At 33.8% G+C, this 23,395-nt stretch overlaps 1 protein-coding gene and 2 long non-coding RNA genes across 5 annotated transcripts; all 3 read right to left on the reverse strand.

The window, feature by feature from the left end:
• Positions 1-1,601: 1,601 nt before the first annotated feature.
• LOC140007028 (uncharacterized) lies at positions 1,602-3,734 on the reverse strand. Its single transcript, XM_072049713.1, has 6 exons — positions 3,258-3,734; positions 2,700-2,927; positions 2,536-2,615; positions 1,932-2,240; positions 1,749-1,848; positions 1,602-1,625 (listed from the first exon to the last, which is right to left on the reverse strand). Exons 1-6 carry the CDS (start codon positions 3,732-3,734, stop codon positions 1,602-1,604), a joined length of 1,218 nt encoding a protein of 405 aa, XP_071905814.1.
• A 4,391-nt stretch (positions 3,735-8,125) lies between these two features.
• On the reverse strand, positions 8,126-10,348 carry LOC140006282 (uncharacterized). Of its 3 annotated transcripts, none has more exons than XR_011813923.1 (5): positions 10,046-10,348; positions 9,013-9,070; positions 8,846-8,928; positions 8,498-8,734; positions 8,126-8,372 (listed from the first exon to the last, which is right to left on the reverse strand). It is a non-coding gene; the product is annotated as an uncharacterized lncRNA (long non-coding RNA). The 3 variants fall into 3 exon arrangements; XR_011813924.1 differs by having other exon boundaries at positions 9,013-9,177; XR_011813922.1 differs by having other exon boundaries at positions 9,013-10,348.
• A 10,159-nt stretch (positions 10,349-20,507) lies between these two features.
• LOC140006283 (uncharacterized) lies at positions 20,508-23,395 on the reverse strand. The gene is made up of 3 exons (XR_011813925.1): positions 23,211-23,395; positions 20,951-21,019; positions 20,508-20,859 (listed from the first exon to the last, which is right to left on the reverse strand). It is a non-coding gene; the product is annotated as an uncharacterized lncRNA (long non-coding RNA).

A 23,395-nucleotide genomic window follows, 5' to 3' on the forward strand; every position in this document is an offset into this window, starting at 1 on the left:
AGTTTGGAATGATTGGTTCGATCGATGCGATCGGTTTGATCGGTTCGATCGATTCGATCATGTCTGGTTCAATCGACTCGATCGTGTCTCCAGTCTTGTTCAATGGTTAATCCAAAAATTCAATCAAACTGAACAACCCAAGTTCGGTATGATCAGTTAGATCGATTCGATCGTGCTTGATCGGTTCGATCGATTCGATAAATGTCTCCGATCACTTTGATGGTTAATCTAAAAATCCAATTAAACCGATTAAACTCAATCAAAGATCAGTTTGACTAATAAAAATCGGAAAGTTCTATCGGAATTCACTAAATTTTTATTTTTTAAAAAAAATTACACCAGTTATATTCAAATTTTTTTAATTCTAAAACAAATAAAACATGATTAAACCTGTTCCGAGTTTGAAAACGTTGGTATATTTGTTTTTATAAAACCACTTTGAATTGTTAATTTTTTAAAAAATAATTTTTCCATTGTTTTAAAAAATTATTTAAGAAATTTAGAGATTAAAGTTTCAAACGGATTCAGTCAATTAGCTACTGTTCTATTCGACTTTGGGTTTTTTGTTTATAAAATTTTTTAAAACTTATTTTCTTCACATTTCGGTGGGATGAACCTAAAAACAAGACGAGGCGTGGCATTGGCCACTTCTGTAAGCAAAACTAATCAGAATACAAAGCCAAAACACTTACTGAACTAACACCTTACATGGGAAACAATGAAACAATGTCTAGGTCCAAATTTCATCTGTTCCTATGGAAGATAAATTCTAACGTTTAACTTTCAAAGAATAATACAAGACAAACAAAACATAGGCAACTAATTGGCGCTGACCTTCAAAAAATTTTAAAAATAATACCAACTGTTATAACTAAGTTGTACTCCCTGAATTACAAATTGAAATAAATGACAGCCACTAGTAGACCCCTAGCAATTGAAACAGAGAAGAATAGGGCCAGCAAGCTTATCAACTATAAAAGATACTAAATCAGATTATATTGGGACAAATCAACTTCAATCTCGAGTCCATCCTCACGAACCCAGCTAATTTTCTCATTTTCATTCTCAACAACAGGATTGCCAACATCACTTTGCAAATATGTCTCAACATCCATGATTGTCCCCATGTTATATCCAGCTCTTGCAGTGGTAGAGATAACAACTTGCCAATCCTTATCAGTTGGATCTGCCACATAAAAAACCTGTGATGCTTGTGAAGCGAGTATAAATGACTCAACATGAGGCCTCACATTTGCAAAATTGACTACAGTAAACCCATCAGCATCTTGTTTCATTCTCGAACCATTCGATATCCAATCACATTCGAATAACACCACCCGACAACCTCCGTAAATTAATTCAATTATATTTTTCAAGACGCCAAAGTAAACTAGTTCACTCAAAATTGGATTTTGATCCCTTATACTTGCAAAACTGGTTGTTGTTGCATTGACTGTAACACCACTATTCTACATTTTTCTTTTCTTCTCAACTTCACTGGTGTGAAACATAAATCCATTAACAACGTACTTGTCATGTTGGATTCCAACAACATCTGGACCTTTAGTAAGGAACTTCAAGTCTCTTAACATCGAAACATTTTAAGGAAGTTCTAACTTGTCAATCTGTAAAAAAAAAAGATATGAAACTATATTTCAATATGAAGAATTCAAATGTATGTTGGTCGATATGTCTATTTCAAATGACATTTTTCAGACCAAGGGAAAATTATTCAAAATTTTACTTACATGTTCAGCAAGCCAACAAGCAAAATTTTCGCTGTACAAGCGCTCTTTTAGATGTTGTGCAACTTGAGGATGACCTTCTTCTATCAATCTACGATGTTGCCTAGAAGTATATGAGTCAATATTGTAATCATACATTCAATTCTACAATAAAATTTTAATGCATCAAGTTCTAGTTGAACTTACTCTATGTAAGGTGTGACAGCATCACAGTTAAATAAAATATACTGATGTGCTTTACTCAAGATATGAGCATCAAAGACTGTTGGCTTGCCCCTCCCCAAAGGATGTCCTGATTCAGAGAATATATCTAAACCATCTTCAATTTCCTTATGTACTTCTTCATTTCTGTTTGGACGATTGAATTTTGTCTCAACATAGTCCGCAAGATACAATGAGCAAAAGTTTATGCATTCTTCTGCCAAGTAGCCTTGAGCAATCGAACCTTCAGGCCTACTTTTATTTCGAACATAAGATTTTAATGTTCCTAGGCACCTAAAGTATCATCATTCTAAACTCTCTGATTAGTTCCAAAAATCAAAGAAAGAAAAAAAGTAATAAACATTTAAGACATAATTAGAATTACAAGTAGTACCTCTCAACAGGATATATCCAATGATAATACACCGGGCCACCTAATTTCACTTCAGTTACCAAATGAATAGTTAAATGCACCATGACATCGAAGAATGTTGGTGGAAAGCATTTCTCAAGATCGCAGAGTATAACTGCAATTTCACTTTCCAAACGAACCACATCTTGAGGACAAATAACTTTAGAACAAAGCTACCTGAAGTATCTACTCAATCGAATCAAAGAATAGCGCACAGATTTTGGCAAAGTCTTTCTCAAAGTTGTAGGCATCAATTGCTGCATGAGGATATGATTATCATGACTTTTAAGCCCCGAAATTCTTGGTGGTTTTACTTGAACGCATCTTTAGACGTTAGCTACATAACCATCTGGAACTTTCACCTTTTTTAGCACATTGCAAAACATAGTTCTCTGTTTTTTATCCATTGCAAAGGAAGATGGAGGTAAGTACACCTTTCCAGGTTCTGTCTCAATGGGATGCAGCTCTTTTCTTATTCCTATTTCTCTCAAATCACGGCGGGAATTATAATAGTCCTTTGCTTTATCCTCAATGTCCAGCAATGTCCCCCAAATATTTTCACAAACATTCTTCGTAATGTGCATGAAGTCAAGATTATGTCTTAAAACATTATCTTTCTAATATGGCAAGTCAAAGAAAACACTCATCTTTTTCCAATTAAAAGGCAACTTCGGATTACCTTTCACAAGTTTTTCAAATTTAATTTGCAAGTCTCCCAATTCACTCACAATCATATCCCCAGTTTGCAAAGGTGGTCGCTTTCCATATTCTTCGGTGCCATCAAAGAATTGGGCTTACTTTCTAAATTTATGTTTACTATCTAAGAATCTACGATGACCCATATAGCAATATTTGAAACTATGAGTCAACCGTCATGCATGAGTGAACTTGTGACAAACAGGACAAGCATATTCACCTTTAGTGCTCCACCTAGATAACATTGCATATCCAGGGAAATCACTAATTATCCACAACAGAGCTACATGCAATTGAAAATTTTCTTTTTGGGATGCATCGTAAGTTTGAATGCCAAAATCCCACAATGTGGTCCGTTCTTTAACTAGAGGCTGTAGATAAACATCAATATTATTCCCAGGAGAGGATGGTCCGAGTATTAACAAGGACAACATGAAGTACGGTTGCTTCATACACATCCACGGAGGTAAGTTATATGGTATTAAAACCACAGGCCAAGTACTGTGTGTAGAACTCATGTTGTTGAATGGATTAAACCCATCAGATGCCAATCCCAATCTAACATTTCGACAATCCTTAGCAAATTCTGGATGTAGATGGTCAAAAGTTTGCCAAGTTGGAGAATCAGCTGGATGTCTCATAAAACCATCTTTTGTACATTTTTCCTCATGCCATCTCATTTGAGATGCAATTTTAGAAGACATAAATAGTCTTTGTAATCTAACTTAAATGCCACAACACTTTTTGAGGAATATTTCTTTCTTCACCACTTGGATCATTTTCTGAAGCAAACCACCTAAGCTCGTTACATGTTTCGCATGAAGTTCTTTTTTCATCACTACCCCAATAAAGAGAACAATCATTAGGACATGCATTGATCTTTTCATAACCCAGCCCCAATGTATTCATCAATTTCTCAGCCTCATAGTAAGACGAAGGCAAATTAGTCATGGCCTCCGAAAATGCTTCTCTCAATAGCTCAACAAGCATATTAAAAATCTTGTTACTCATCTTACCAAGGCATTTTATGTGAAGCAAACGAATAATGAAAGACAACTTCGAGAAATTTTTGCAACCACTGTACAAATCCTGTTGAGAATCATCAATCAATTTATAAAATTTTTCAGCCTCTGAAATAGGAATGTCCCCTTCTCTATTCAATTCATTTGTTCCATGTGGTATCCCAAATACATCATGGACCAAGTCTTGCATGTCATTAGTCCCATTTGAAACCCTAATTGATGTATTTTCAGAATTAGATGTGGCTTCATTGTAGTTTGAAAGTTCTCCATGTGCTATCCAATTATTATAACTCTTGATAAATCCTACCACTTTCAAATGATCATATGCTTCCATTTTAGTCACACAAACACCTAATGCCGCAATCTTTGCAAGGACACAAAATCATTCCCTCACAACTTGATCTAGAAAATGCGAAGTTTAGAAACATTTGAAGTCCTGCCTCGTACTTTTCACTTGTTCTTGAAAAATCCATCCAACTTTTACCCATACTTTTAATATAAATAAATGTCCTCCAACAAGCTTCCAATAGCATGAAAACGACAACTACACATTAGTACTTAGAAAACTAGACAAATCCCATCAAATCATTGAGAATAAGAAGCGCCCTGATTTTTTTAAACTCAGGTCGTGGCTTACAAGTCCCTAATTTCAAGTTCAAGAATTTACAGTCTACTAAATCAAGCAACCCAGCAAATAAAGGAAATCAACAAAATGCAAAATTTCTCAACAATCTGTAAAAACAGAATTTGCAAGCAAGCGAATAGAAATTTTATTTACCTAATAACAGAACAAAGCCCTTCGTACCAACTCCTGCGCTCGCGTCTTCGCAAAATTCCTAAGTTCAATCTGAAATGTCAAAGGTTAAACAAACACATGAGCATGAAGACTATAGGTGAAATTCAAGAATCTTACTAAATTTCCATCAAAGTATACATACATCTCCGGTGAGTAGTGATTAATTTTATAAGTCCTCTCTTTAGAAAGGCATGCAACTGGCGGCATGGGTAATTGGAAAAAACGAATGACAGAAAAAGCATAGGTTTACGACACGGTTAGACCAGCAGATATTTATGAAGAAAAAGCATTCACCACAGAGAGACAGTAAAATGTGAAAGAAAGAAGAGAATGCTATCTAGCTTTTTATTTTATACTCATAATCTTTTTTTGGTCCCAAGATTCTTTTAAGTTGCTATGACTGTTCAGCTAATTGATCTAGAAACAGGACTAAATTGAGAAAAAAAAAAAACAGAACCAGTAAGGGTGCTATGTCATCCTGAACTGGGAAGGGTGGAAGTTCGAGTCAATCAAACACGACATAATCAAATGGTACACCATTCATTCTTACCCATGTCAATAACGGCAGAATATTTGTTTATCTGTTCAATAATCTTGCTCAACAAGAATCTGAACCTATTTGTCACGGATGCATAACCAGAGCATGACCAATGTGCAGTTCAACAAGAAGTCCATTAATTATGTCCTTAAATATTAATTTCCATCAACTTATTTCTTAAACTTTTGCACTTATCTTGCAAATAGGTCATTCCAGTCACCCCATTGTTGTTTTGATCTTCATCAAAGAGCTTCCAAGTCGATTTCTATTCATAGCCTAAACAGAACTTCAATTACAACTAAGTTTCATAGATTAACATTAAAAGAGATTCACAGAAAAAAATGAAAAACATGGGGGAATTGACATTTTATTGAACAGGTTATGGGCAACAGCTTCATTGTGTTTACCACTTCAATTTTGGAACAAGATATGCACGCCTGAAGTATCTTCCCGCTTTCCCAATGTAGAGCTCCGATCTTCTAACTTTTACTCCCTGCCTGCCCTTCTAGATGTCTTAGCCGAGGGATTTAAAGTTGAGGTTAGAAAAGATGAAGATGGTTGTTTGCGGAGATAGCTTGGATTCCTACCAACATTCTGGACTGGCCGAGATAGCTTGTATGCGGAGAGGTGAGAGAGATGAGAAGAAGAAAATTTTCACCAAGTCCTTTTGCCGGCAAAATGAAACTTCAGAGTACTTCACCAAGTGTTTTGGAACCAAAATAAAACAATGTCGTTTTCTATCTTTTTTTGGTTTTTCTTTTTGGTTCATCTCACATTTCCCGAGTGTCATGATAGGTAGCCTAAAGGCATATTATTATTTTTATATCATGATAAAATAAAAAAATCATAGTGCATATTATTGAGTTTATTAATAAGTGTCATGATATGTTTACTATAATGACACAAACCAGCAAGTGTCCTTATAGGCATGTCAGAAAAGGCCATTTTTGTTGTAGTGAATTTTAACACTACTTTACTAGTCAAATTTGTGATTTATAGTCTCTCATGTCCAATACAACTCGTTGCAGAGCTAGGACTTAAGTTGATAACCATCTAGTTATTTCAATAGTTGAAACGTTCAATCTTTGAAACATTTGTATTATGTGATTTATGTTTATAATTATTTTATCTACAATCTCAATTCTAGTTTCTTGGAGTACTATGTTAATTATGTTTATGATTACTCATCTACAAATTCGATATCGATTTGAAAGTCATCATGTTACATATAAGATTACTTATCTAATTTCTAAATTTAAATTAAAATTACCAGGTCAATTATGTCACGATTCTAGTTTCTTGAAGCACTATGTTGATTATGTTTCTAATAATTCATCTATAATTTTGATTCCAGTTATGAAGCTATCTATGCAATATATAAAGTTAGAGGGGTCGCAGTTAGTGTAAACATTTTTATGTCATTTTTTAAACTTTCTATTTTATCCTTAAAGAAAAAACTAATTTTTGCTTTGACTACTTAATCACATTTTGCCAATATAACTACTCGTAGCTACTCCAAATATTGTAAGTACTAAATCACAATAACCTTATAAACCAAAATTCTTTAATAAATTTATAATAAATGTAATTATGTAAAAAATTAATTTTATATAAAATTAATTTCTTTTAATTCCTTATACTATATAAGAATGAGTTGTTGTTAAAGGGTGTTTGAATATCAACCACTTGGATAGGGATTTTTTGGAAATGTGGAATGTTATATAGTTTTTTTTTAACTTTTGGTACTACTAAGTACAACATGTGTTTAGGTTTTTAAATGTAAATTTAAAGGTTTGATTTATGGAGACATCTGGGTATTTTTGAAATATGAAATTATTTTGCAACCGTTTTTACATCCTTATACTATATAAGAATGAGTAGTGGTTAAAGGAGGGTTTGAATTTCAACCGCATGGATAGAGGTGTTTTGGAAATGTGGAATGTTGTGTAGTTTTTTAAAACTTTTGGTACAACTGAGAGTAGCACGTGTTTAGGTATATTTATCGAAATAATCTCATTTTGGTATATTTAAAGATTTGATTTATGGAGACATTTGACTAGTTTTGGAATATGAAATTATTTTGTAACCATTTTTGTATCGAGTACAACTCATATAAATTTATATGTTGGTGTAATTACTAAAATGATGTTATAGATACATTTAATTGAAGTGTGACTTTTGTTGTGCAATTAATACGTTGATATAACTAGCTGTTAGAGGGTATTACCTTGTCTAAAACGACTTATGTCTCCTTTTGGATGATTTTCAATTGACATTTTTCACTACTACAAAAATGTCCTTTTATGACATTCAAAAGTGTCATTATAGATCTATGTCATGACGTTTAGGCTATAATGACGCTCTACTGAAAGCATCATCCATTCTAGCGTCACGATAGGTTTATGACAATTTTAAGTGTCCCAATTTATCATTATATTATGACATTATTAAATGTCATTATCTATGTCTATTATGACACTTTCAAATGACAAGAAATGCTGGGGTACAATAACATATCACGACGTTTTTTCAGTATAAGTAGATAGACATAGTATGACACTTTTGAAGAGCAACTAGATCAGGCTTTTATGACATTTTCTACTTGTCAGTATAGCATCCAAATTAAAGTGTTCCAACTTCATGTTGCATATCATCTAACGTCAGAAACCACATTTCATCCTGCTGCACAAGCATCTCAGATCTTAAATTTTGAAGGATTGTAACATAGCTAGTACAATAATATAAAAGAAGTGATACAATCATCCAAACTTGAGCAAAAGTACATCATCCAAACAATCCACACCAAAAGTGTCTACAAATTACATACTAATTTAGATGGTTATAAATCAGTCGTGTACATATAAAAGACGCACAGGACAACAACTCAACTACAAAGCAAGGACGATGCCTTCAAAAAACTGCCACTTGACCCAATGTTGCTTTAGTTTTCTTCAATACTCACCTACAAGTGTCGTAAACCAAACAAGACAAATTACAATTCACACAGGTCTTGTCTTACAGTTTTAACATTAGAAAACAAATAATAACTATATTAGACAAATGGTAAAGGTATGACAAAAAGAGTACCAGATTTATTGGCCAAACAATAGCCACTCCAATTGCATCTCTAATCTTTCGGAAATCATGGTATGGCCTCATCAACTCCTCATTACTCTCCACAGGCACATTCACATGAACTTCACACTAATGCGACCCCAAAGGTATGTGTCCAACTTTAGCCATAGGATCCAAACTTCTAACCTCTCCAACAGCCAAAATTTTGTTTGGATCAATCATGTTCCTTATTGTAACTTCATCCTCAACCTTGAAAATATCAATTTTATAAAGTTTGTGAAAATCATACACAAGAGAGCAACTCCTATACAGAAATTCATTACATAATACTACAAACCAATCCAAATTTCAGTGGTTTACACTCATCAATTAGGTACTCTTTTGCAATCAAACCATCAATCCGACTTCTATTTCGAACATAATTCTTCAAGGTGCATAGGTAGCTGAGATAAGTACAAAATAATATGTTATAATAAGACTAATCACATTAAGGAAAAAAGATGAAATTTTAAACTTATGATAATTACCTTTCAATTGGATACATCCAACGATAGTATACTGGACCAATTATCCTTGCCGCAGTTGCTAAATGAATGGTCAAATGAACCATTACAACAAATAAAGACGGTAGAAACACACGCTCCAACTGGCATAGCGCAATAGTAGTTTCACTTTCCATTTGAACAAGTTCCCTAGGACAAAATGTTTTAGAACACAAATTTCTAAAGTAGATGGACAACTTTATCAAGGGAAACCGCACCGATTTTGGAAGAAGTTTTTTGTAGCATTATGGTGACAGTTGTTGCATTAAAATGTGATTGTCATGGCTCTTGAGTCTGGATAGTTTAGGAGGTTTCAAGTGCACAGACTTTGAAATTGTGGCTGAATAACCATTAGGAATTTTAACTTTTTTCAGAAATTTGCAGAATAATTCTTTCTCTTTCTTAAGTATGTTACTACACTTTATTAGTCTCTTGATGACTCTCTATCTTCCTAACAAAAACCCCAATATTCAATTACAAGGAAGAACAAATAAACCAAATTCCAAGAGCCATCAAATGAAGAATGAACAAAGCTGAAAATAAGATGCTTAAACTAGACTAATAAAGTTTCTTAAACTCTATTTGGTTTCTCATCACAATCCGAATCCGAATCCAAGAAATTGGTAATTACCAACCACTCAAGTATTGCCCAATGTTGCCCTGTTTAGGAGCACATAATTTAAGCATCTTCAAGTTCAACCAGCTGCATTAAAACTAGTTAAACAACTATTCAAATGGGGCAGCTATATTTTGAAAGTTTCTTTCTGGCAAAACAGCAAACACATAGCAAATATTATTAGACTTCACGTTTTTTGCTAGAAAAGTATAACACTAAATGCTTGAAATCAGTCCAAACTCATGAAAAACGGAATAACCCACTTAATATTAGGGTATTAGCCTTACAAACCTAAATTTCTAACCTAATTTTGCAAGGAAAACTCAACAGAAAATTGAATCAAGAGATGGAAAAATTAGGCACAAAAAGCAAATAACTTTCAAAAACCAAATGCAGACTAACCGTTTGTCTGCCACCACAATCTTGCCTTCCTCTACCTTCAAATGTCCTAATTATCACTAGGTTCAAATGCCCTAATTCCTCTTCGCAATCAAACCACGGATCCAAGAGTTACTTAGAAAGATGAAAAACGATGCGATGAGACAAGGTGCAAGAGCGTGAGAATGGATGTTGTGTATGATGATGCATGATTGGTTCTCTGGCTCAATTGGGATGATTGGTTCTGTCCGAGAGGAAAAATTGGGGGAGGAAAGAGTAGAGTTTGAGGTCGGATAGGTTCTGGAGAGGGGCATACAAATTTTCCTGAAAAAAGGTGCTTTAGTGGAGCGCCATTTTATTTCAGCATTTTCTGTTTTTTTTTTCAATCTATTTCTAACATTACGATGTCGTTATGGTGTCTTCTTTTCCTTTTTAATGACCATTCCTATTGCATGTCATATTAAGATTGTATTATGACATTTTGCTAAAAGTGTCATAATAGGTGTGTCACTAAAGACTATTTTTATAGTAGTGTTTGGACCTTTTGAAAATGGTAAAATTATACAAGCATTAATAAAACAAAGTATACAAGTGTGTATTGCAGTTAAAATGTACTATTAGTAGTTTTATCATATTTGATGACTATTTCTTTCCAAAATATACTATTATTTATCCAATGAAAAATTTTCTTTAACCACAAGCGCGAAATACCCTCACGATACTCCCCCTAATATTTATGTATATAATTATTCATCAATGTCAACTAACAATTAAATCTATACCGTGATAACTCTTTTGTCACGTAAGCATTTACAATTAAGATTGAAGTACACATGGCTTCATTTTTACGTATCCCAGGATTATTGCATCTGACCAATTTTTCCAACTCTTCTTGCTCTCTGCAACTTGTTTCCCGCCAATAAAGCATGGGAAACTACTCCCGAATTAATGACAATTTTTGGGTGCATGCAAATGCCCATCAGTGTTTTGAAAACCGGACCGGACCGGCCGGTTCGACCGGTTGAACCGCGAACCGGCCATGGCTCCGGTCCGGTTCAATGCTAGGTTTGACTTTGTCACGAAACCGGTCAAAAACCGGTCGGACCGCGAAAACCGCCGAACCGGATTTGAACCGGTTATTTCCGGGTTTTTGAGTTTTCCACTTTTTTTTTTTTTTTTTTTAGTTTTGCAAAATGTAGTTATTAAGATTCGAACTCAAGACCTTTGTAATAGAAGACCAATGTAGTAACCATTGCACCATCACATCTTATTAGTTTTTTTTGATAACTTATTTATATAAAACAAATACTCATATTTCTTTTGTTCCATTTTTCTTACAAAATATCATCCTTTCATGGCTCTTTCTTTTTAATCTTCAACTCTTTCTCTCTCTCTTTATCATCTTTTCTTTTGCCACTCATTTTTTAATCAAACCTCTTTATTTTTAATTTATTGATGTTTTCTTCCATATTTTAATTTTGTTTTTGTCCATTAAATTTAAAAAAGTTAAAAAAGAATTATTTTTCTTTAACCCAATTTATTTAATACCACAACCACTCACTTTTATCTCATTTTTTGTTTCTTATCAAATTTGCATTTCTATTTTCAATTCTCTTGATTTTCTTCGAACTCCAAACTTCCTTTTTTAAATTATAAATTTAAATTCCAAAATGTAAATTAAAATTTAAGTTCACAATGTCTAAATTCTTATAGACGTGAATTTTGTATAATTTCAAATATTGTGATATTTTTGGATTGGATTTAAGATTTTTTTGATAGATATAATTGAAATTGAGATGAAATTTATTTGTTTTAACTTATAATTTAAAATTTTTATTTTTAAAAATCCAGGTTATTCGAAAATAGTAAACTTTTCATCATATAAAGTATTAAATTATCCATTACATGTCTTATTTTGTGCATATATATATTTATATAAATTATTTTTAAAAAAATTCATTGAACCGGGGTTGAACCGGTTCGACCGGTTGAACCTCGACCCTTTCACTTCACCGGTTCAATTAACGGTCCGGTTTTTAAAACATTGATGCCCATACGTTGTTAAGGGAATACATGTTATTTTCTTAATAGCTTTTCTTTACCCTGCCCCACAGTGATGTCTTGTCCTAATTTCTTTTGCTCTTCCCTCTTGCCACCATGCATCGGTGAGTCAGTACTAAGGTTGCATGGGACCGTACAACCATAATTGCAGTGAAAACTAGTAATGGTCCTGAGGCTGTCGGTATGTGTTTGTATGGGATTATTTGATAAAAAATTGTTATTTATTTACATTATAAATACATTTTTTAATATATTTTTTATTTTTAATTTCATTTTCAAATAATATTTCAACTAATCTCTTATCCAAGCACATAAATAGTATTCATCCTCCGAGGAGTTTGTCTAACAAAGAGGTTAGCTTGCGAAAAAGAATTTACACTCTTAAACAAAATTTGTGTAATACTCTATGTTAGTTAAACCATTTCCTTTTTACCAAAATGTTGTTCTCAATTATAGTTTCCAAAAGAAACCGCACAAGATTACAAATTAATTGTGAGAAGTTTTTTTCTTTTAGTGTAAACCGGAGGTCTCAACTTACACTCCCTCTCCGTACCGTTCAACCCAACCGTCCCATGTGAGAAGTTCTGCCTCGAAACCTTAACAAACTGTTTGAGTTCAATCTAATTTTTAAAACTTAGGGTCGTTGCTGGCATATATAATTAACCACATGTAACTGTGCGCTGTCCTTCAAATGCGGTCATGAGAACCTTCTGAGGACAACAGTAATGATTTTTGGAGCAGTCTGATAGGAAAATACTTAAGCAATAATTATGCTACTCAGCACTTGGAATTTTGTAAGGCAAAAAAAAAAAGTTATTTCATTTAGTCAAGACCCGAGGTTAAAAACGTTATTCAAAATTTTGGCAAAAACATCTATGTTGCTCATGTGGAAAACAATATTTCAACTCATACCATGCTTTTTGGAATTACTCATATTGTTTACATCTGAATTAACAGAAGCAAAGCCAGGGTCAAGTTTATTTATAAGATACGCATATAAATTACTGTGTTGATTGGCTCAAAGGTAATATATCATTTTTTTCCTATCAACCGTCACTTGTTTACCTCACACCTCTTCCATGATTTCAAGACTACTGCCAACCCCACCTCCCTTGGCCACTTCAGTTTTGTTTCCTGCTTCCATTTTTCAAGACCCACTGCCTATTCATTGAGTAGTAGAGTATATTTTTCCACTTGTATACAGCTTATTATTATTACTATGGACTATGGAGTGTATTTTTAATTTCTCTCTGGTGGAATTATTATGTTCAGCGTGGTGCGGGGTGCATCGATTGGCCCAAGTACTTGTTGCATGCGTTGCCTTTCGAACCGGCCCCAGATCCTTTCTTTTGCTGTTTCCATCAGAGTTGGTCTGAAGCGCTACAGTCGAGGATTCTATCAGAGTTGCTGCACTCTCAGCAGCCAGCACCTCGAGGCTTTCTTTCCAGGTACGTAGTATAGCTCAGTAAAACTTGGGCACGGTCTCACGTTGGATCAGGGATAGGATCCAAAATTCAACTAATATGTAGATAATTATGTATTATAAATTATCAAATGAATTTAAATTTAATTAAAGTAATTAATTATGATTTATGTTTTAATATATTTAATAGGATGTGAGCCTTTAATATGTAGAAATTTAAAGGTAATTTTTATTTTTATGATGGACTGAAATAGGAATTCAAAAGATAACAAGAATGTTATCTATAAAAATAGGGTTACGGTCTCCAATTCACATGGGTATTCTTATTATTATATTTTCTAATATCACAAAATAGCTAATTCCTGATATCCCATCGTTAGAAAAAAATACCAAAAAGAAAATATCTCATCATCATGAAAAATACCAGAGAGAAATTAAAGGACTCTCTCAAAGGAATAGCAAATACGTGTTAACCTGGAAGACCACCCAAAATCTCTAGCAATTCAAGTACCAGTTTGTCAACATAAATCCAGATACATTTCCGTAATTTTACTGTTAATTCATTTCTAAATAATCGCCATAAAAATCTTGAGTTTAATCGGTGATGATTTTCACCAAAGGACTAATATAAACTACCATCCAATATCTCAAACCATGAACCGAACTTAACTAGCTACCCAATCTGTTTTGATCTTAGACATTAATCAAGTTGAAATGCTGCTACTTTCATGCACCCATCAGAATGGCGCTTAAGTACAAAGATGGGGACTCACCGACAACTTGGAAGGCAATTACAGTACGTATTTTTGTCCTTATTTTGCTTCTATAGATTAGCGACCAGTGACCACACGCGCATCGCTGTCGGTAGGCGGCTATCAGGCGCCGCTATGTGTGGACCAAAAATTTATTGATATCGTTTTATAGATACTCAGCAGCTAAAATAAGTAACCACAGCTAATTAGGTAGCAATCATTTTCATACTTGTTTGAATAAAAAACAAAAAAGAAAGTGTGGACTTCTTAATTTGTTTTGCGGTGGAGGAATTTGGCACGTAAATAAACTTCAAGAGAAGTGGGACGTACCATGCAAAGAAAAGCCATAAAGTAGATTTAGATATTATGCTTTAACTATTATGGCCCTAACCTGTTAATCAGTGATGTATTCATACACCCCTCCAAGTGGAAGAATTCATCTTACGTCAAAATAACTTACATAATAACTATGCTTGTTAAGAGTCAATTCACTTCTACTGTCATAGATGGTAAACAAGTTATATTCCACCCAAAGAAAATATTCTACAAGCATGCTACCCAAAATTTTATTCTCAGATTTCTTACTTTTCTTATTTTTGTTTGCAATTTCCTACTTATATCTTGCATTTGTAATTGCCTATATAAACTAAGTGTTTGGCTTCAATTACCACACATATTTTACAGATTATATTCAATTCGTTTTCTCCCACCTTTACTTCTCTAGTTGTCACCGAACTTTGATCAATGAGTTGAAATCCTTCTGTAATTCATCCAATTGCAGCTACTCTTTAAAGAATCCATACGCAATTGAAATTCCATGTGCAACTATTAAAGAGTAATATAATCCATTCCACTCTAGATAAGAATTTTAAGATAAGTACATTGTAAATATTTAATATCACAACTGATGTAACCGAGAAATTTTCAGCTCTCGGTAAATGGTTTTTCCTATGTAGTGACCTAAGAGCACAAAGTAAGTATACAAAAAAAGGTGATTCTGCTATTATAGTATCAGCATTATCACCCACTCCTTAATCACAATACTTTCATAGAGAAAATATACCCTTTTGCCCACAAAAAAAAAAAAAAAATCAGGTCCATTTTTTTACAATATGCCCTAAAGGCGCCAATTTTTTAGATGAAAGACATAGTTCCCAACTCAGGAATACTCAACTCAATGACATAAACTACAAATCATGTCCATAAGATTAGAGATTTTACTTAAGGAGAAAAGCAACAACAATTTTGAAATTCTCTTCGGTATAGAATTTTTGTGTCCAATTTATACAGTCCCATGAGTTGTACTAGCCTGTCTAGCCTAAGAAAATGACTAAATATGTGGCAATGGTCTAGCTATGAGCTCATCTTCTGTTAATGACCAAATTACAATCTTTGCCGGTTAAATGCTAAACTGAAATTAGCAGTAGAAGTTGAACTACAAAAATTGGATTAGACTTTAAATTATTTATAGGTTCAAGCAAATTACTTTTTAGAAATTTCTTGAAGTAAATATCATCAAGTTTGTTTAGTTAAAAAAAAAAAGGAAAACTTTAGCTCAAAAAGAAAAAAGAATGTCAGAAAAAATAACTTAGTGATTTCCAGGTGTTCATTTACCAAACCCGATAGGATTTTGTCTTCCATCATTGGCTTAACAACCACAACCCAATCTTTTTTTTTTTTTTTTTTTGTCGGACATGATAGATTCTAATCTACACTTACTTCTACTCTCTACTAGGAGGAGACAGAATCTGAAGAGACTGAACTATCACCAATCCAGATGAGTAATGGGAAACTTTCTAGAAAATTCTGAATTTTTTAGAATGCAGGATAAGGGATTCGCTTTCTTGATCTACACCCAAATAGAAGTTTAAAACTTTCTTGATGGTCAACTACTCTTAACCTCAACCTAATCTCATTGGTTCATAAAACTCTTTTAGTACGACTCCAAAAGTGTCTTACTTGGACATTACGTCTAGGAACTGTCATCGTTTATTTTTTTCGAAAACTATCATTTTCAAGGTCAATGATAAGTCTCGCACATAAATGCACATATCAAACCCACATCAAGCATAGATATCAAACAATGATAAGTCTCGCACATAGCTGCATATATCAAACGCACACCAAGTACACAAACTCTGGCGTACGTACAAAGAGTCTTGTAGTATAATTTTTTTTTTGGTTAATTGCAATTTGCACTCCTAAACTAATGCTAATAGCAGTTTGAACCATAAACCATCAATTGCACTATTTAAGAGCTTACACTATCGACTTATAGTACATTTTACAAATTCATTTATAATCAATAAACTTTTTATGGCTTTTTTTGAATAAAGAAGGCTTTAGCACCATTCAATGAGAAAGAACAAATGCAAATTCAAGCTGATAATGTCCTTTGTATTAATAAATGGTGATAGATTTTATTGATTTGTATCTTACTTGAACAGTGCACTATGAGGTCAAGTAGATTTTAATTTAGTGGCTAAATTTGAAATGTAAAAAAAATAGAGGTTTTGATTCAAATCCCTCATTCCCCCTTCCCAACTCTTAAATCCCGTTCTTCTCCTATTAATAGAAAAAATGTGTAGTATGCCACGCAGCAATAGTGTAAGGTAATAAAGTATCCGATTCGATAGTTTGAGCTGCTAAATGCATGGAGGTAATAAAGACCCCAAGAAACATACAGCTCACAGCCTACATTTTTAAAATTAATAGATGGAAAAACTCTTGACCTGATGACCTGTAGGAAGGGTCGAGCTTATTTACATCAGTTATTAATGAAGTGCAATAACCAACTACTCTAGGAGTAGAAGTAGTTGGCCATTAAGAAAATTTTAAACCTCTATTTAAGTGTAGGTTAAGAGATTAAATTCCTTAGCCTGCATTCTAAAAAATCTAGGCTTTTCTGGAAAAGTTTGTCGACGAGTGTGTAGACGTCCATCTGGACTGGTGGTAGTTTAGTTCCTTTTGAATTCCTCTTGGCCCTCTTTAAATTCCCCTTCCCTTAGTATAGAGTAGGAATAGAAGTAGGTTTAGAATAGATTTTATTGTAAAAAAAAAAATTAATGAAGAGCAATACCAGGGTAGTCATCCTTTATTTCCTGTCATAATCTCCTACTGAGCGGACCGTCTCAAAGGTAATATACCCTGTCGCATACCGAAATTGTTTGGTTCCTCTTACAATTGCAACTTCTTTGACGTCCACAGACTGTATGACAATTCCTTTTATTTCCACAGTGATACCATTGTACTTTCCATTAGAGAACAGAATCATAAACGCAAGCTCTAGGTTGATGTTATCAAGGGATGCCACTGCAACTAAGCCTTGCAAACGACCAACTAGTCCAGATCTGGGTGAAATGCTTTGGGTCAAGAAATTATCGACGACGAAAACAGTTCCAAATTGGTTAAAGCCCCAAGTTTTGTTTGGGAGACCTGCAACTGGGAAAATAGGGTGAGCATCTCCACTTCGATATTCATGGTCGTACACTGTTAAATGTGTGAAGACTGTCTTTGATTGTCCCAAGTTTGCGAGAAAAAGCACGTCGAGAATTTGGACAGATGCTATAGTACAAGTGAATTTGTGTTGGAATAGGTTTCCTGAAGCTGCTGAAAATCGAACTTGCAGAAACCCGCCAAAGACCAGCGACAACACAGGCGATAACTCATGTGCCCGTGTTTCATCAAATGATATTCCTTTGCTTGACCAAAAAAACTCCAGCAGAATGACCGGTGATAACTCCGACGCCGGAGTTGGTGTTTCATTCTTCAATTCGCTTCTTTTCTTCGTCGTTCCTGATCGAACACGTTTCTTCATGACAATCAAATCAATTTAGGCATACCAACAACCAATTTATGTGCAAAAATATACAATTATTCCATCATAAAATCACTCATTTAAACTACGATTTGCACCTTATCACCTTGTTAACAAATGCTGATAGGGTTATAAAACTAAAGCCCCAGATTGCCTCGTCTGTCGTCCAACATCGGTGAGCAGTGGACTTAAAGTCTCTATATTGTTTTCAAGGGTTGAACATGAAATTGGTTAACCGAATTTCAGGTCAAAATATATTTAATTTAGTTAATCTATTTTGGTGAATTTGATTTCAATTTGATTTTGGATTTAAACGTTTGATTTTGTTTTTTTTTCTTTCTGCACACACACACACACACACACACACACATATATATATGTATGTCTGTATCTATGTATGTATACATACATTGATTATTCTTATATTTTTATACCTTAAGATTTGTGTTCCTATATTATACTTTAGAACTTATTGTAGATATTGATTATTATACTTTTGTTTGCAGAAAGGGGTATAGATAAATATAATATCCTAGCTGCAATAATGAAATTTAGTATTAAATAAAAGAATAATTTTTAGTATTAGAAAATTTTATGACATGTCTAAAAGAGGTTCTAAGAATGGTTAGAGCTTTTTAAACTAAGTGAAAGAAATGATCTTATAATAGAGAGATAAAAGCAAGAATTTATGTCAGATAACTAAATGTACTTGTAGTAAACCAAACAAAATTATATCATTAATTTTTTGGAGTTCTCATTATTGGAATAATGCCACTGATTTGGATACTGGGAGGTCTCTTCAGTTGACGTGGAAGCAAAATAGGCCAAATTGTTACACGAACAATTCAAAGAAATAATCAAGGTTTTCATGAAAAACCCTAAATAAGATTCAAAGAACCTTAAGTAGAGACTCTGAGAAAACTAAAAAGGCTATTTGTAAGCTTAAGAGACCCTACCACAAGGACCTATTTATAAGGTTAACTACTTGGGAGAATTAAAAAGAATACCTTGCTAGCCAAAACAATCAATCAACTTTGTCTTCCTAATCATGACAATCAATCATGCCAACCAATTATTCTAATTAGATCAATCATTCATTCTAATAAAATCATATCAAAATAAAATAAAATCCTATCAAATCTCATCATATCTTGGCATTATGGTGAGATGTTGTCAAATCTTCATGTGATATTATTGCCAAAATAGTCTTCTTCCTTTCAACCTTCATGTGATCATTTTGGTCAAAAAGTCTTCTAAAATATGTTCTACATTATTAATCCTTACACTTGTTTCTATTTGGTACTAATACGCATTTCGGAATAATTACAAAGTACACCAACATAATAAAACTATAAAAAACATGATTTGCCCACAACTCTCCTCATTATCGAATTTATAACTTGAAGAATCCTTTACTTTTGCTTTTTGTTTATAATTTTTATGCAATTCTTAGAAGAGGAAGAACAGCGAATAACAAAATCATTTTTTTTATCTTGATTTTCAAGAAACCTTGAGTGCTTATTGAACAAATTTTTGAAAAAGTTAAGGAGGCACAATGAAATGGCTGAAAATTTCAGAGCTAAGGCCAAAAGCGAGATTGGATGGTCTCTGTGCAAAAGAAGTGCAAGAGAAGAGTTAAAACCTTGTCCATTTATTAACTATTTTAAAATAAAGAAATAAAAAATCTTGCACTGTTCTATCTTTCTCAAACAAATAAAAAGTTTCAAGTCAAGATTTTATTGGCTCTTCGTATTTAAATTTTTTTTGATAATGACTAAAATATAATTATGCAAGGATTGTAAAATCTAAAAAGGGTATTGAAAATATCACTATCCATAGAGGACAACACAGTTACCAAGTCTTATTTGATCAAGAGCTTTATCATTTAGCTTTTGTTTGGAGAATGGGTTATAGATAATATGGTATTGTAGCTGCAATAATAAAGTTTAGTATCAGAAAAAAAATTATATTGGAAAAATTTTTATGACATGCTGGAAAAAGACCAAAGAATTGCTAGAACTATTTAACCTAAGTATACACTACAACAAAAATGCCCTTTAACGGCATTTAAAGGTGTCAGTATAGATAATATAATCTGACACTTTACTTTTCCTCACACCTAGGATGAGTGTCGTCCCTTCCAATGTAGGGATAGGTATGTAGTATTCAAATGTGTCAGGAAAACTGTGTTGTTATAACATCCCATCTGCCAACGAAAATTCCTTTTCTTGATAATCGAAAGTGTCAGGATAGCTATAATCAGTAATAAGTAGGAGTTTTTTTTAACGGAGCTATGCTGACACTTTTAACTGCCAGGAGTTTTTTTTTTTTGATATAGAAGTAACCTGCAGGTAGTGCTCCCTGCTATACATTCCGTCAATCAAAAAACCCAAAGGACTTGTAAAATTATCCCAAAGAACAGAATGCATATAGTAATCTAAAAGCAAAAGTCAATGCTCAAATATAATTTGTTGAACTAAAAGTTAGTAACAAATACAAACTTGAAAAATTCCCTAACAAGTATAATTTGCTGAACTAAAAGTCAGGTAACATAATTGTACAACATTAGCAACGATCCGCGAGAGGTACAGTATATATATATATATAGTACATTGTTTGGGCGCCTATAAAGCAGGATATTAAAACCGAGCAACCCATACTGTCAGTGAACTAATCAAAGTGAAGTCAAATCCATGAATTTCTGTCTAATGTGATAATTGTCCGCACCAGTAAAGTACTTTACGGGCATTTTCTTTGAACATTAGAAGCTCCATGTTCCTCAAACCTGTTAATCGAGAGATAAAACAAACTGAAAATGGGGAGAAAAAAAGGAGAAAAGTTGAATATTGAAAGGTAAAGTGGATGTAAAAGCTTACTCAGATTTTGAAAACCACATTTCCTGAAAGGAACCAAGTGACGCCAATATACTCCCACCTATCCAAACACTGAATGCGACAAGTTAGTCAACGTCGCTTCTGAATGCAAAGAAATGTCCACTTCAATCATAAGCAGAAGCAAATTGGTCTAAACATGCAAATTTGGAGGAAGCACCGAGGCACATCTAGACTATATCGTAAGTAAACATATCAAATACTGTAAATTTTTGCATTTGGAGAAATCCAGCAATTTGCTGACTATAACAAAGTTAATTCTCCTAAAACATCATTTAAATGTTACACGCAAAATTATTGCATAAATTTGCCCTATAAATTGTATTCTTCCCCATTCAAATTCTCTTACCTTTCGTTTTTAAACATCCCCAAATAAAAATTCAGAAAAAATCAAAGCATATAATTTCTTAAGCACATTTTGCCAGTAAATGAGACTCAGAAAAGAACCACCACATTTCTGCATTAAGCTGAAGAACAAAACTAAATGCCCAGACTGTAGGAACTAACTACCCAGAACATTTTATTTTCCTCACAAGATGAACTCAGATGAGCAAAGTCAATGGCATGACAAGTACTATGAAATCCAACTCCCAGCTAAACAAGTTTGGGTTGGGGTTGGCCCTCAGTGAAACAAAATGAAAACCCCACTGACAGCAACCTATTCAATTAGTATGCCAACAATCATGTATAGTATATATCCATTAATACAATTTAACTTCGCAATTGGGCATAATTCTACAAGATCCTCAAAATCACGACCACTAATGAAAAGCTTGGTAGCTAATAGAAACAAGGTACAAAGAACCTTCACTTCTCAAAAGCACCAATTAGTCCCACGAAAAGTAATGATGAGAAGAGGAGACCAACCTTGGGAGTAACTGCTATATGCTCACGAAGCCAAGTATTATATACACAATAAGAAAGACAAATGCGAAAGGTACAAGTTCACAAGTTGTGAAGATGCTAACCAAGATTTCCAAGTTGATAAAACCTGTACGATGTGGTGCTTGATTACATATTACCCACCATGAATGAATACACAAATACACATCCATGGAAGCATACAATTTCTTGCTAAGTCTTAAGTCACAATGCCAAAAACGGAATTTCATGAAAAATATAGAACATGCACAGTAGACAATACTCTTAAAGAAAAAAGCTCCTTCCAGCTTTCTCATGGCTTTCAACAGCTAGATTTGAGGGATAATGCATGTGGATTTCCCAGCAGAGACATACAGATATCAAAAGAGTGGATGCACCGAAAAGGCAATAAGTGAGTGAGTGTGTGTGTGTTGGGGGGGGAGAGAAAGAGAAAGATTTCACTAATAACCTTTATGTCTCCGAACTTGGATGTTTGCAATACAAAAGAGGACTCAGATGATTTACTCCTTTTCCTGATCCTTCGTCTAATATGTTGGAGTAACAAGAGACCTAAGAACACCCGGACTTCTTAAATATTAGCTAGAGAAAAGTTATGATCTTTTCCCACCTGGAAGCTTTAATTTCATCTATTAATTACCACCTCATACTTGCCAACAACCATAATCACACCACTCATCCTCTTATACCAACCACAAAGTCCAATAAACCCAATCTCCTGCAAAGCAGAAGCAAAAATGCAGCTGCAAAGCAGAAGCAACTTCTTTAATTCATAAAACAGAGTACAAAATCAACCCATTTTAGTACTCAACTTCCAATTCTGCGTGCCCATACAAAAGCTCCAATTAGCTTGCTGGATAAACTAAATCAACCCCAAAAACTAGTGGCAAAACGCATCTAATTTAATGTTTTCTAAGTTTGTTGGGTAGGTTTGTCTAATGAGGGAAAGAAGCAGAAAATATGGTCAACATTTTACACTACCAACGACAACAACCAAAATTTTCCAACCGCTGGTCAATTTTTGTTCAACTCTCCCCCTGCCAAGTCCAGCCGTAGCTAGGTTTTGTGCAAAAAATGGTTGAGAAGTAGCAAGTCCTTCCCAAGCCGGCCAAGAGTCAGATGATGCAATTAATCTAGGGGATTCATGATGAAAGGCAAAAATTTTTAACAATTTTTTCCCTCAAGTTAAAAATTAGGGCAATAAATTTCTACGGATGAAAAGATTAATCATGTAAATAACCATAAAATTACACCCTAAATGCAGATTCGACAAGAATGCAGGTAAAAATTTTCAGAAAAAAAAACAGGCTTAGGGCCAAAATATTTGCAAATTATTTTAGAGAGAGAGGAGAGGGAAAGAACTAACCTTCGCTGCAGACACTTGGAGAATTACTTGGTCTTCATGCCAGAGAGCCATGGTACTTCACCGGTCTTCAATCGTCGGAGAGATTGAGATTGCAGTAGTGAGGTGGAGGTAGAGGTAAGAGTGGGCGTCTGAGTGAAAGTGAGGTAGAGGTGATTTGTGAGAGAGTTCAACACTTAGAAAAGCTT

Source organism: Coffea arabica, chromosome 5e (genome assembly GCF_036785885.1).
Source record: "Coffea arabica cultivar ET-39 chromosome 5e, Coffea Arabica ET-39 HiFi, whole genome shotgun sequence".
In the NCBI taxonomy this organism is placed as follows: Eukaryota; Viridiplantae; Streptophyta; class Magnoliopsida; order Gentianales; family Rubiaceae; genus Coffea; species Coffea arabica.